The 15602-nt window shown below is 34.6% G+C and overlaps 1 protein-coding gene across 1 annotated transcript in view; it reads right to left on the bottom strand.

Moving 5' to 3' along the window:
• LOC144437147 (guanine nucleotide-binding protein G(s) subunit alpha-like) overlaps positions 1-5626 on the bottom strand; it is a 51244-nt gene extending 45618 nt beyond the window's left edge. The window contains exons 1-5 of the mRNA XM_078126009.1: positions 5204-5626; positions 4994-5066; positions 4726-4780; positions 4427-4546; positions 2498-2595 (exon numbers count right to left, since the gene is read on the bottom strand). Of these exons, the coding sequence (XP_077982135.1) occupies positions 2498-2595; positions 4427-4546; positions 4726-4780; positions 4994-5066; positions 5204-5342 (485 nt within the window). The 5' untranslated portion in view covers positions 5343-5626. The remainder of the gene's footprint in view (positions 1-2497; positions 2596-4426; positions 4547-4725; positions 4781-4993; positions 5067-5203) is intronic.
• Positions 5627-15602: the final 9976 nt, after the last annotated feature.

The following is a 15602-nucleotide window of genomic DNA, read 5'->3' as shown; positions in this document are numbered from 1 at the left end:
ATATATAGTCTTTATGTTGTTGCCCTTCACTTATTCCTATGTTTTAAATATTCAATTATTTATATATGTATGCTGCTGGCATTCACTTAAACTACCTGCATGGCATTTACATGTTCCTATCTGCCTGTTGATGGCATTCACTTACTCCTATCAGTACATGTCTGTTGCTGGAATTCACATTCATATCTGTATATTGCTGGCATTTACACATTCATATCTCTATGTTACTGGCATTTACACATTCCTATCTGCCTGCTGTCGGCTTTCACTTATTCCAACCTGTGCATGCATATAACTGGCTTTCACTTATTCCAACCTGTGCATGCATGTAGCTGGCTTTCATTAATTCTATCTGTATGTTGCAAGTATTCACAAGAAATTTTTCAATTAATCAAGGTACATTTTCTACAGCAAATTTGATAGACCTCATTAAGTATGCAACAATAGGTTAGCAATGTTTGGTTGACATAAACACATGAACTGGATAACTACATAATTATGGACAACCCTGGTATTACATGGAACGACACGGCTGCTCTACATTCACCCACACAAAGATTACACCACACTGGGCAGTCATGGTGGCTTTATGTTAAACGTGTTAACATTGCTGTCATACGAATACATAAATACCACCAAAAGAATACAACAGGGTCCGAATTACCTTCATTCTTACCAAGTTTACTATATCTATTACTTGATGTATTTGAAATTCTACAAGTCCCAACTCAATACATTCAAAATGAATACAACAGCACAACAACATCAGGTCCACCAGATAAATTCAAAATTTAAATTCTAGTATTTCTACATCAGACATTTCCTACAAGATGTCAGAAAGACTTCAAACATAAGTATGTGACAAATGCCATTGATTTATCATGAATTTTTTTAATATGCCCTTCAAGGGTTGTAGTTTAATATATAGGAAGATGGGTAGGTTTGTAGGTAAGCAGGTAGGTAAAAATCTAACACGAGTTTATTTTACTTCAGTTCTCAAAAACTATACATGGCTGTAGCTCGATAGTCAACTTTATCCAAGTGAACTGTTTCAGTTACAATTTCCTATTGCTTTCCATTAGTCTTAACAAACTACCATCTTATAATTTGGTTGTCAAGAGACCATGTTTAGTAGTCCAGGTGTCCTGGACTACTGCTAATTTTAAGCCCTGTTTTACGGTACGAGGTAAGAAAATGTGGGTTTTCAAAACATTACTTAAAACACTGTTTGGTATACAACTTGATGTAATTTTGAGTTGGTAAAACAGGCTTGATGTAATTTTGGGATAATACATACATGACTTAAGGTAATGTTGAGATAGTACATGGCTTAAAGTAATTTTGAGTTGGTACATGGCTTGACATAATTTGACATGGTAAATGGCTTCATGTAATTATCAGTTAGTACAAAGACGGTGGTTTTACGTAATTTTGAGATAATACACAGCTTGACATAATTTTGCATTGTGTGATAGTTTTTAACATATCTTTGCAAAGACACAGGGATACATTCCATGGAACACCACCACGATGACTTCACCTAGGTGTCATTTATCAAATACCAGTAAAACAATGCAATCTTGACAATCAATTATACACTGACAAGTGACATACTGATTACCTTCTCAAAATAAAAAGGTCATATCCACTACATTCAACTTAATAAGTCTTACGGTTATTTAACAAATATTTCATGTGTTCAAAACTACATAACAATTTTTAGTTCCTTCACAGTATCTCTGAGGGTTTTCTGTCTGTCACAATACATAGTAAATATATATTTGACAAACTAGTTTGGTAGTCTGTGATTGATACAACAGCAAAAAACATCCCTCAAATTCAGAAAAACAGAATATATATACGTAGGAGATTCTATTGGGACATGTTTAACATGTCTCCAAACATTACAAATGTATTTAAAGTTTATGATTACATAATGTTTCTATGTGGATCGCATTCGCAATCATTTAAAAAACAGACTATTTAGAATTTCGACACTAGTGAATTTTGTCTGACACATGGTTTAACCATATACAGACTGCTAAAACAGGGAGAATTTTTTTTTCAAAGCAGTGTGCGTTAAAACAGAAAATAATCTGGGGATAACAATTCACAAAATAACCATCAACACCATACTGATATAATTACATGTTATTCCCAATATTTTTCTTCAAGGAAAATACGAGGCCTAAGGGGCATTTGTCACTACAAGTCACTAGACGAGTAGCGACAACCTTAGGTCACAAGTATTTTCCGGCTGAATGAAGAAAAATGTTAAAGAACAACATAATCATATCACTATCAGTAATATCAAAGAAAAATCAGGGAAAGAAGTGGTAATTTTGATCATATTGGGTAATATTTCTAACACAGCAGAACCAGTGACCTAGGCACATATTGTCGTGACGAAGAACGACCAGAGTATATATTCCATATTTTTTGCTAAATCGCTCGTGCATGGTACAATACAGAATAAAAGTGAGCAACATATACTTACTATTTTGCGCTATCTATAAGCTGGTATTCATTTGCCCTTTCATAACATGCTTGTACCCCTGCATCTTTCCATAATACTTCTGTGTGATCCCAAAATTCCTGAAACAAAAACATGAATACATATAACAAAACAAAAAAATATAAAACCTCAAATCTCAAATATTACATGTTCTGAAATAATGGTTGTTCTGAAATCTGAACTACTGGTTGTTGATCTGAGAGAATAAGTCATTTTCAAATCTGAAATAATACATAATGGTTGTTGTGGAATCTGAAATGAAAACAGTTGTGATAATATCTCCAATTATTGTTTGGAAATCTGAAACAATTGCTGTTGATCGCAAGTAATGGTTCAAGTTCTGAAATAGTCATATATATATTGAAATATTGGTTGTTTTGAAAGCTGAAATCATAGTGGTTGTTCTAAAATTTGTAAATAATAGTTGGTGTTTCTGTCCTTTGGTTGACATGGCGGGGTCAATCGAGTTTATTGGAGTTATGGACCCACATGACCCACACGGTGTCACAATACCACAATAAATCCTTCCCATTTATTTATAATCTATTACAAGTGTACAATATTTTTCCTATATATTTTAAGAAATCTGACAAAGCTCAGTTGAGTAACACTGACTCCAAACCAAATAAAATTTATTTCAAAAGTCCATAGACCAAAACATATCCACAGCCATAATGATAATCAACATTTTAAAATCTGTTTCTATTTTGAAACGTAAACAAAAGAAATAAGTTTTCTAAACATAGTATTTTTAAAATTAAAATAACATTACATGTGACAGCCGATAAGGCCCATCTACTTCCTGGGTACAACTACTAAGCTCAATCATTTATTAGCTTTAAGCTGTTTTTCACCTGAGAAAACTTAGATTTAGCCCCAAGGTGAGAACTAGCTAGCTGATAGAAAACATATTTATCTAATATTTCTGGATCTCAAACCAAATCTTGGTAATACCAATAGGAAGTAACAAACAGTTTGACGCAAATCTAAATCAATAAACTCAATGCTATTTTTTTTGGTCACTTCCACAGTGGTATGTAGGAACACCAAACAGGAACAAAAACAACCAGAGTCAGTTTGATATAATTGAGAAATGATACAAATTCAAACACACTAATAACAATCGTAGGAAATCTGCCCAAGGCCAATATCATATGACAACTGTCAGTATAAAATTATGACTTCAAGTTATTCTGAAATTAACTGTATAACTGGCAACGAGACAATTAATCCAGACAAAATTAGTAATCACATTCACAGCTAATTGAAGTAATAAAATGATCTAATAGTAATACTTTGTTGTTTTGGTGATAAGAATCAAGTTTAAATAATCCATTCTTACATTCAAATAATTTACTTCTGTAACTACACACACATACAATCCAGTTATACTTTTTAAAGATTAAAATTTTCAACATGTATTTCAAAAACCGTACTGGCATTTTGATTGAATTTCCAAACCTATTGTAAATGGAACTGACCTAACACAAAGGCATGTAATTAAGTCACAGAGAAGGCAAGTCTAAAAATAGAACTATGGATAGATAAAACAAAGTTGTTATGTTAAAATGTTATTGTTGTGGCTATTGACTGTATTTACTACACTTATCTCATATCATTACATGTCACAATATAAGACTTCACACCCAAATCCCAGCTTTAAACTCATTCACAAAAAATTCCCCTCCCATCAAATACTTGGCTATTTTTGGAACAACCACTGAGCATTACATTACATAACATTAGATGCAACTTTGAATACACAACTACAGTAAACATAATATCAATCAAGGGTTTTCTTTATCGACTTTAATCAAACATAACATGATCTAAGTTGGCTGGTTTTCCCACCGTGCCTCTTACGCATTATAATAACCGTGGTGAATGAGTACATGAGAATTGAATACGTACCTCTGGATAATCAAAACCGGGTGAACTTGACACATCTTGTATATAATCCAATCGAAATTGGTTCTCAGGATGTTCTAATGGGATAGGCGGTGTAAGTGTGCTCATTGCGCCTGTAATTGTCTTAAGAAGAAAAAGAAAAAAAAAGATGGCTAGAGTAAGAACGAGAACGAATGATGATTATGTGAACATTGATTATGCAAAATGTGAACAGAGACAGGCTGACTGTAACAGTGTTAGAGAATGCTATCTGTGTAGTCAAGGTAAAATTCAATTCGGATTTCAACTAAGCCACAACTTACCAATATCGCATCTCGGATGTTCTTTTTTATATCTTCAATTTTCTGTTTCTTTTCCCTAGTAGATTGTACGGAGAAAAATAATAAACACGGCGTAAAATATCTAGTGGGGGGAAATAGCAGTTCCGGCAAAGTAACGGCGCGCGAAGGTGTACATGTAGTTGGCGAACACACAAGGGGTAGGGGTTGAAAATATGCACAGCATAAACAACCACCATCTTATACCATATACATATCGGAAAAGACGGGGTGAAATTAACGGAACACTTACTCTGTGCTAAAACCATCAACATGGAGAATTCTCATCTGTTTCACTATGGTACTTTTTCCCGATTCACCCGCACCTTGAAGGAAAGAAGAGAACAAAACGGCGACATAGTGGTTATGCTTATGAGATCATATCGACAACAAGAGATTCGACTAAACTCGATTGTAACGTTTCCAACTCATACAATATAGCCATTTTAGAAGCGCTACTAACCCAGTAACAGCAACCGATGTGTCGCTCTGTAGATCTGTTTATCCTTTTGAATTTGCTTCTCGATCTTCTTGTTAGCCTCCTTTCGCTTTTTCTCTTCATCTTTTTGTTCATCAGAAAGGCCGTTTCCGAAACACCCCATCAGTACAGCTTCAAGCTTCGCGATGAGCGCCTTTCAGCGGCCTCGTTCAGCGAAAATGACACCACAAATGAACGTCCAGTGTCCGCAGTCGCCACCTATGTATATCCAGGAATTATTGGTCGTCAGTGCTAGACGTATCCCAGTCGCGTTTTGGGCGATTTAGAGCCTTTAATTCCCAGCTTATTGAGTACGATTTCCCTCTCACAGACTGAAAGGACACAGCAACCACACGTCAACTTTGACAAGCAAGCTTCTAGGGTGGGGTACGCAAAGCATTCTGGGAATAGCCATTACTCATTTACATTTTATTAGCATCTATTTGCATATTATATACATGTATTGTAAATGGTGTATGATCACGTGGTCAAGTGACGCTGTGACGTCAGTGACGGCCACTGACGTCATATTTGCGTCTTGTGGGGCTTTTATAGTATTTTTAAATCTCCCTAAATTATGAGATGTGTTTTGTTCCGATATTATTTTGGAAAACTTACTATTCCAAATCAATTTTACACGTTCGACTCTGATAAACAACACGTTATTTCTGTCGGAGCGATATTACGTTCAAATATTTTCAAGGGTCCCCCTTTTCTTGATGTTGGGGGCCTTAGACTGGAAATAAAGAAAATAATCAACAGTGTTTCTAAATTTATCGTTCCTTTTATACCTAACAGTAACAAGGAGACTGCTGTTCTACCTATTGTTTATATTGGGGTGAACACATGTTCAGACTATTGAAGCGCTGACAGTCAAATCATTGTCCCACATCACACTTGAACCTGTTTAGCATACAACGTCTCGACCAATTTCTTCGACATAATTTCGCCTTAGGTGATATAGCGACAAGAAGATTACGTTGGCAAGATGTTTTCCTCGAATGTCTCCGGAAGAAGTGACAATTGGTATTGAATTTTCAAAGATGGGAATAAAAATACTCAAAGCAACGTGTTTACTTCCGTAGAAAAATACAAACGGTCAAACCATACCTATGTACGGATACTGAACTCACATAATACACCTGTCGATTTTTTTAAAAGCAATTTTGACGAACTGTTTTCAAACATCGGAAGAAAGTAGTTTGTTTATTCCATTTGCCGACTTCTATTTCTATTTTAAGATTTTTGCAAAAAATGTATTAACTGAATTGATAACGGTTTGTAAAGTTGATTTATAAGTTATATGAGTGGTCACGTGATATACTACAATGTGTTGATATTTGAGCACACTTTATTTTTTCGACTTTGTGTGTTTGTAATTGTGTATTTAAATAATGGTCTTATTTAAAACTGTTAGCATTCCGTGTTTCATGATCGCTGGTAATTCATTAAACCCGTTACAAATATTAGGTACTTTAAAAAAATATATAATAATATGTACCATTTATGTACTAATCCACTTGTCTAAGTGTATCTCTTAACATATAAACACGGTAAATACTTTAATATAATTACGCATTTAACTCCACTTGCATAAATAAAAAACCTATCCACGTAAATTAAGGCTGTTTTAACAACTTAAAAGTTTTTTGTGATTTGATGGTGCTGAAAGTTGTTACGATCTGTTTTGTTAAATTCAAACTCTCCTAATAGTATTCTATTCCATGCAATGATTATGTGCAGTTTTATCCATCTGGCTATTTTGCCATTCTTTAGTTCATTTGTTATTGTTCTTTCTTCACTTCATTTTGTGTTGACTCATTTTAATTTGATTTATTCCATTCTTATTTATTTATTTATTTTCTTTCGTTTCATTAGTTTACTTTATTTGATCACAATTATAGTGCCCGCTGCATTTTTTTAATTCGATTTAGTTTACGAGTTTGGTCTAATTTGATTGAAATTTCTTTCATAAGTTTAATTGATCAAATATCGATATAATATTAATCGATGTCTACCATTGGTATGGGTTTATATAAAAAAATTCGGAACTAATAGTCACATGTGTTTATGTGTGTGCGTGCCTTCATGCGTGCGCTATGCCCGTGTGTGTTCGTATCCCCACATTATAATAAGTGCCATACACACCTGCTGAACATACACTGTGCACGGGGTGGTATTCCGTCGCCACCCTTTAACTGCCATGCTTACCTGCTGAACAGACACCGGGAGTGGTATTCCGTCGCCACCCTATAATTGCCATGCTTACCTGCTGAACAGACACCGGGGGTGGTATTCCGTCCCCAACCTATAACTGCCATGCTTACCTGCTGAACAGACACCGGGAGTGGTATTCCGTCCCCACCCTATAACTGCCATGCTTACCTGCTGAACAGACACCGAGAGTGGTATTCCGTCGCCACCCTATAATTGCCATGTTTACCTGCTGAACAGACACCGGGAGTGGTATTCCGTCCCCACCCTATAACTGCCATGCTTACCTGCTGAACAGACTGGCACCGGGAGTTGTATTCCGTCGCCACCCTATAATTGCCATGTTTACCTGCTGAACAGACACCGGGAGTGATATTCCGTCCCCATCCTATAACTGCCATGCTTACCTGTTGAGCAGACACGTGCACCCCACCGGGAGTGGTATTCCAACTCCACCCTATGATTGTCATGCTTACTTGCTGAGCAGACACCGGGAGTGGTATTCCGTCTCACCCTATAATTACCAGACACTGACTTACTGGAGTGGTACGTATTCTGTCCTTGCCATTGCCATGCACATCTGCTGAACCGACGCCCATGTGCATGTTTACCAGTAAAGTGGTATTTCACTTCTGTGCTCTCCAAGCTGCTGAACAGATACTGTGAATGCTATTTGAGCAAATAATACTTACTTTCACTGACGTCATCTTTATCGCGAGACCAATGCCATATTGCTCAGAATTGATGAAAATTAATTCATATATAAATGAAAAACAAATGAGCAAACACATTTCTTAAATTATAACATTCTGTATATTTGTGTGAGACCTTAGGGAGTCAGTCTCCTAAGGTGAAGGATTCCGCCTTTCTTTCCCAAATATAGAGGATATCCATGTTTCTGTAATACCTTGAAGGGAAGTAGAATGGGATGGGGGTTGCGAGGAAGGTCAAACAAATGTGCGTTTGTTACCCACGTGTGTACACCTACCAAAGTAAAGTCAATTGTGGCTTGGTTTATGATAGAGATGATAAAGAATTCTCTCCCGTCGTCTTGGGCTTGGAGGGGCTGTTTTTGTCAATGATGATTAGATATGTTCTGTACTATAACATTTTGTCGCCTAAGCATGTCCCTGGCCGTTGAAACTAATCGCCCCCTCAGTTTATGTATAGTACAATGTCAAAGAAGTGATGATGCCAGCAATCAAGCCTCCTTTCAATTTGCAGTTTCAATTCTGTGTCCCAATCACAATGTATTATATTATATTATGTTGAAATTGATAGCCCCACAAGGTCCACCGGTCGAAAAATATAGCTTACGGTTGTAGTAATTCGACTGAAATTTGATAAAATTGTCAACCATTGGTTCCTCTTCTTTTATTGATAAATTAAAACAATATTAAAAGTGATTATATTGTAAACAACAAGAATAAATTGCCGACTAGACCGTACATCCGTTTATGAAACATTTTGTTTTAGTGCTCATTGTTTGCCACTTTTCACACTGTAACCACACAGGACTAAATTTAGTTACACAGTCATCAGTCGAAGTGTCAGAAAAGAGTGTTTTATTAATATCACAACTTACAGACTGTAATTCGTTCGATAAAACAACAATATAAGTGGCTTTCATGGACCTAATTTATCTTAAAAGATATTAATACGGAGTGAATGAAGGAAGAAGAAATGTAAAGGAGAATAAGGGAAAGAAAAAAGAAGTGAAACGTGCCTCTGATAAATTTCATTTTTTATGTACAATTTCGCATAATTGCGAATTTTTGTTTTCAATAAACTACATGCAAATGTAAGAAAAAAAATATAAATTTTTCAGAAGTATTAATGATTTAAAAAAAAATATAACAACGTCATGCTAGCTTTTATGTAGCACTTTCCCACACTATGCTAAAAGCGCTGAACAATGATTACCCCTGATACGGACTTGTAACGGCACAACTGCCCTTTATACTTCCTCAACTCTCTTGGAAGCATACAGCCCATTACAACCTCTATTAATGCATTCAAATTACAACCTCGAGCTCTATCCTACAAGGTCCTCAGTTATACAGCTTGGCTGACTGAGGAACAATCGTGGCTTAAATCTTGCCCCTGGACTTTAGCCATTCAGAGACAAACGACATAGGCGAGTACATATATATGTTTTGCTGATTAAAGACGGTTTTTAAATTACAAATTAAGGGCCTCTTAATTTTAACGTAAAAACTTTACAATATTACGTTGTTTATCTGTACAAAAATATCATATAAGTTGCTTTGGTGTTTGATATGAAATTTTTTCTTTCATATTGCAAAAGTTAACTATTCCACCCAAAAAACATCGCCTATTTACAACAAGCTGTTGATGGTATTTTTGTTTACACTTCTGGAAGATTTAGCGGAAGAAGCTAAGACAGTGGTCATACAAGGAGAAGGTAATTTTAGAAAACATCTTAGTACTGGCAATTATTTATCACAAGGTCGACTTCAAAATCACTGTAAAATTGGCACGTGGGTGTAATTGTCATAATTTCTCTATTCTTCTTCAGTGGGAAGAAAACGCCCCCTAAGTTCGAACCTTCCCACACATCTGTATTTCACGTGTATATACACTACATGCACATTATCTACCTAAAATTGAAAAGTAAGATATTCGTCACATGTAGCAAAGTTCTCCATGGCGTAGGGAAACAAATTATCCAGAAGAAAAGTTCCGATTGTCTCTAGTGTGTCTCGTCCATTGTAATTTGTTTTATTTGAAATGTTACCATACTTTTTAGTTGCCAGCAGTGTCTTCGTCCGTTATGTGGTAAATGTAACAATCGTAATTTGACCATTAGGCCACAACGTATCGTAATAAACCGTTATTATTACTACTAGTAGTATTCACTTTGCGACCTTCTGTACATATGATGTGTCAACATTTATATTGATTTGGCCACAACAATATCGGTTTTTTAAAACAGATGTTTTAAATTCTTACCCATTCACCTGTTCATCTTTTAACAAAATCCAAACTTTGTTAGTGGTCGTTCAATTATGAAATTAAGTTAGACGTTGACACAGTGCATTTGAATATATCCATATATAAGATAAATAAATGACGTCACGGTACGATGGAACATGCATGTATATGGTAGCTTGTATTTAATTATGTACATTCAGGATTCTGTTGCTGCGATGATTGAATGCCCATGGACATTTGGTTCATAGTTAAAATTTATACTCACGGTCAAAACAAACTTCAAATATTTTTTATTCGGTGAGTAATCTGTAAATATTGTTGTTTGAAATGTTATTTATAATCGAGTTTTTCGCAGAACCACTACAAATTTCATTATACAAATACATACAATAAATTATTTTTATAATTATTAGACAATTTAATTTGTACGTTACATTATGTAAATACATGCACGGACTTGTTAAGTTTTGCTTCATACAGACACATATCTACAGACTGTGAAAATACTCAGAAAAAAAAATATAACAGTATTTTTTATTGATATATTACATTATATATGTATGTACTTATCAAATTAAAATGCCGATATAAAAATCTAATATTATACACAGAATTGTAATTAGACAATATATGTTTACGTTGTGTAGAGGGGTGTCGTGTTTCTACAGATGTTTTTTTTTCGTATTTCAAGGATCCTATCAAACCTTCTCTAGCTGTAACTGGGATATTTCGTTCATCAAATTAAACTAGAGATATGTTCACTAGAAATTGGTCAATAACTTATAAAAAGACATTGTATCAGTTAAATAGTGGTCAATATTATCTGTAGGTAGTGTAGTGGCAAGTTTAAATCTTGCACGAAAGTTCGGTTTTGAATTTGATACGAAACCAGATTGTACATTATCCACAGTGTACAACTTGAATTTACCTTTTAACATATATTTTTACCAAAATTGTTTATATAGGAGAAATTTTAAAAGTTGATCTGTCCATCAATCCACTGTCACTTTTATTTTAAATTGTAAACTGACAACCAAGCTAATTTCTCATATATGTGTAATGTCTGATCAAAAATGTCCATCAGTGAAAGTTTATAATACACAGGCAGTTCAACGTTTTTAGCATCGAAATTATACAATAAGTGACCACAACAGATCAAAAGCGCGCTAAAAGCTTTGAACTGTTTGTGTGTTAAATCTCCACCATTGAAGTGGCAACAAAAACAACACATGTATATTTCCACTATCTTTATAATATGAACAATAGAGAGATTTTTTGATTTTGATTTTGATTTGATAAAAAATCAACTTTGACCAAAATACCGACATTTAGCCAATACCAATGATAACAAAAATTATTGATTGATAAATTGATAATGTCTGGTCTTTCCAGTTCTTAAAATTGATTCTAACGTATGCATGATATGTTTACAAGTCCGTATGCACACCCGAGTGGCCTCGCTAGGAACCCGTCAAGTCAGATTACAAGTATTGGCTTTTGTCCACATACTAGTCACATCGATTTGTCCAAACAAGGCCTGGGACCTGGTCTGAGAAGTCAACGACCTAACGGACAGTACCCTTTTTGTTTAATGAGCAAGGTGGTTCTCCGAGTCGAGAGAGGGCAGTCGACAGTTAGGTCCCCAATGGATTGCTCTCCTGGCCAGTATGTATCAGGTGTACAACATACATTGATTGTGTCGTTGCTATTTTGCCGAGACGAACGACTTGCATTGTCTCCCGGCTTTGTCTACTCCGGATGCACGATGCCGTGACTAGATCGATGATATTGGCAACGCTCAACCCCCACTATTATGTAACTTTACGGCAATACAAAATGTACTTGAAAGTCATCAGTAAGTCAACGGTAACTTAGTCGATATCAATACAATGGTCGTTGACTACGAATTTAAACAATGGACATGCTCGTTGCTGAGATCTAATAATACACTTACATACACTGCTAAGTTTAGATAAAGTTACTTGATACAGTGTTTTTCTTATACTTGTGTATCTCCTGCAAATATTGATAAATTAAAGTTAATGAAACCTGAATTGACTTAAGTTGGTTATGAGTGTCCCGACAAGGCCTCGGATTTCAGCGTTAACTATAACTTATCAATAAATAACAAGGATGCAATCGTTGGGAGCCTTTCATAGCACACACACAAAAAAAATACCAAAAACAACGAAATGATAATTATTGACGATACCGTTGTTTTAAAATGTTCCAAAGTTCGACACAGAAAGAGTTTTGTCCGGTCCGCTGTCAGATTGTTAAATCGTTGCCGAGTTGTATTTGTTTACTAGTATTTGTGTATTTCGTCTTAGTCATCATTTCAGTGCTTTTGTATTAATTGTTTTTCTGTTGTGGACTGCGAATTATGTATACTTTTTGAGAACTAATAAACAAATAAATAATAATAATAATAAATTAACTATGGTATAGACTTACTGTGAAATAATTTACCATCTAAACTTGATTTATTTTTAATCTTCCAAGTCAGTTAGTCTCCAAACTTTACTTTAAAGTATGCCATACGTAATTAAACCATGAAAAAAAGAGGGGTTAAAATATAGAAATTTCAAAACAATGTTAATTCTGTAAGTATTTTGTTGCTATGGTAATATCACATTATTATATAGTGTACGGACATAAACAATGTGCGTGTAATGCACGCAAGTGTCATGCGAAAGACGACTGTCACGGTCTGAGTGACGTCACCAATGCCGTAATTCAAATATGCTTTGGGTTTTTTTGGTATCATTTTGTGTACTTAGAACTCAAAAAAAGCTACTTTTACCTTGAAAATCCAACTCTTTATCTGGAATTTATCCGTAAAATAACATAAATTGTCCGTACCAGCCACACAAGTGTCATATGCTGAATATGACGTCATCATTAGCAATTATTGGTTTGCATCAACAAATTTTTATCCATGGTACAACCATACAGGAAAATTAGTCGATTTGATAGGATGAGTAGGATGACGTGTCTGTTGTCTGTGCATACCGTATATTTGTGACAGAATTATTACTTTTTGTATTAGTTTCTCCGCGTGCATGTACGTGCGTGTTGTTTGTTTGCGTTTATGATTGTACGTACGTACGTATGTGTATGTATGTATGTATGTATGTATGTATGTATGTATGTATGTATGTATGTATGTATGTATGTATGTATGTATGTATGTATGTAAGGTTAATTAACCGGACACTATAAGTGATATATATTTATATACAGATATATTTGTACATACAGATATAATACAAGATATACCATTTTTGACCATGAACAACACGATAAACGATGTACTGTCGACAACAAAACACCTATATATTTGTATATTGTCTAATCACACAACTGACCTTATACCCCAGCGGATATATTAGTGAACACATTTAAATCATCACGCACTTTTCTTCTTCTTATTTTTTAAAAATAAAATCATCAAAATTGCCTATAGAGTTTAACATATTGATAAGACATGGAACATTTATACAAATTATAAAAAACAAACAAACAAACAAACAAATCGTACAAACAAACAAATGTGGATTACTTGTTAGAACGGGGAAAACAGACAAGATGGGCAAACAAGCAAACATATTGTCGTAATTCAGACTGACAGCAATTTGGAACACTGTACACAACCTCATGTAAATAGATTTAAATATAGATATGCTAGAAATGAACAGGTAATGCAACGATAAACACACTATACGTAGAACAGAACTGTGAGATAATACCAGATGTAAATATAGTAGTAATATCGATATTAACGTCATAACTACGAAACAACAAAACAATTAAAGATTTATATTTCGGTTCGTTCAATTCTGTCAAAACAAATCATTATTTCGGACGGAGTATAAACGTATGGTAGTTATTTTTAGTAATTGTAAAATATGGCGTCATAACACCATGTGATGGTAAAAGTACGGTCAGGGGTACGGTACGAATTCATGTCAACAGTGAACGTAAGAAGTGGCCTTCACAGCATATTGACTTTACTGAAACGATGTTGTTTAGTCTAAAATTAACGTTTATATGTGCCCACCTGTGTGCCATGTGGTGGCTTTTACCCTTTTCAGTTCTCGATGTTTTGAAAATGGCGAATATTAAGAAGAAGAATATGAATAATAGGCTGTTAATATGAAAATAATGAGGGATCCTCAATTTGTGACATTGCGTGGTGTAAACTTGTTTACGCTCAGCAGAGGTCGTCTACTATATTTAGATAATGATAAAATCCTGTTTTTGTGGTTAAATCTCCTAATAATTCAGTTCGTGTTTATAACTGTACTATTTGTGGCGGACAAAATAAGATTACGGATAGTTTTAGGTACATTCGGAGCTTCTTTAGAATTAGTCTTGCGATTACAAGTTCAAGTTCAAGTAATTCCAGTACTTGTACTGACAATCTTGGTTAAAATTTAGTAAAAACTTGTCAAAATTAAATGCCCTCCGACCAAAAAAGTTGAACATTTTGAGTGTTATGTACACGTTATATTGTTATTACTGTTTTATGTCATGACGGTTTTTAGAAAATAACGATGGAAATACCTCTTTATAGACTTGTTTGTTCTATCCTCAGCAAATCATGGCTATTCAAAATTGTACGTAACTTTTTAGTTTACTATGTTATTCAATGCAAGAAATCATTTTGCGGCCGTTATGTAGACAGTGAGTACACTGTAAGGTTATATGTAGCCCAGTACTGTTTATCAACCATACATGAATAGAAGTTATAATAAGTGACGCAATTTCAACACAGTAGGCCTAAGAACAGCGCTAAAATAACAAAATAAATAAACAAACAAACAAACAAACAGATAAATACATTATTAAACATACAGATAAACAAAAAAAATTAAACATACACAAATATGCATATACGGACATGTATACTACTAAATAATGTTTGTATTTCCCTCATATCCGTAACAAACCACTGAGTAAACTTATCCAGAAACATGGTACGCTAGTTTAGTAGTATATAGACCCATATACACATATCAATATTTGAATTGAATCCAAAAGCGAGCCATCCTGACCTTGTAACCATAACAACACAACTCAGCAGACTGGACATATCAACAGCTCCCACGGCATTTCATAACATTGGCCACTAGAGGGCAGTATTTATTTTCAGCAGTTTCATAGAAACCAATAGCAGGCTTCCTTTTTAAAATCATAATCATGATTGGGCACA

Source organism: Glandiceps talaboti, chromosome 7, assembly GCF_964340395.1.
Source record: "Glandiceps talaboti chromosome 7, keGlaTala1.1, whole genome shotgun sequence".
NCBI classification, from domain to species: Eukaryota; Metazoa; Hemichordata; class Enteropneusta; family Spengelidae; genus Glandiceps; species Glandiceps talaboti.
Note: the sequence above shows the minus strand (reverse complement) of the source record. Positions and strands in the feature narration are given on the sequence as shown.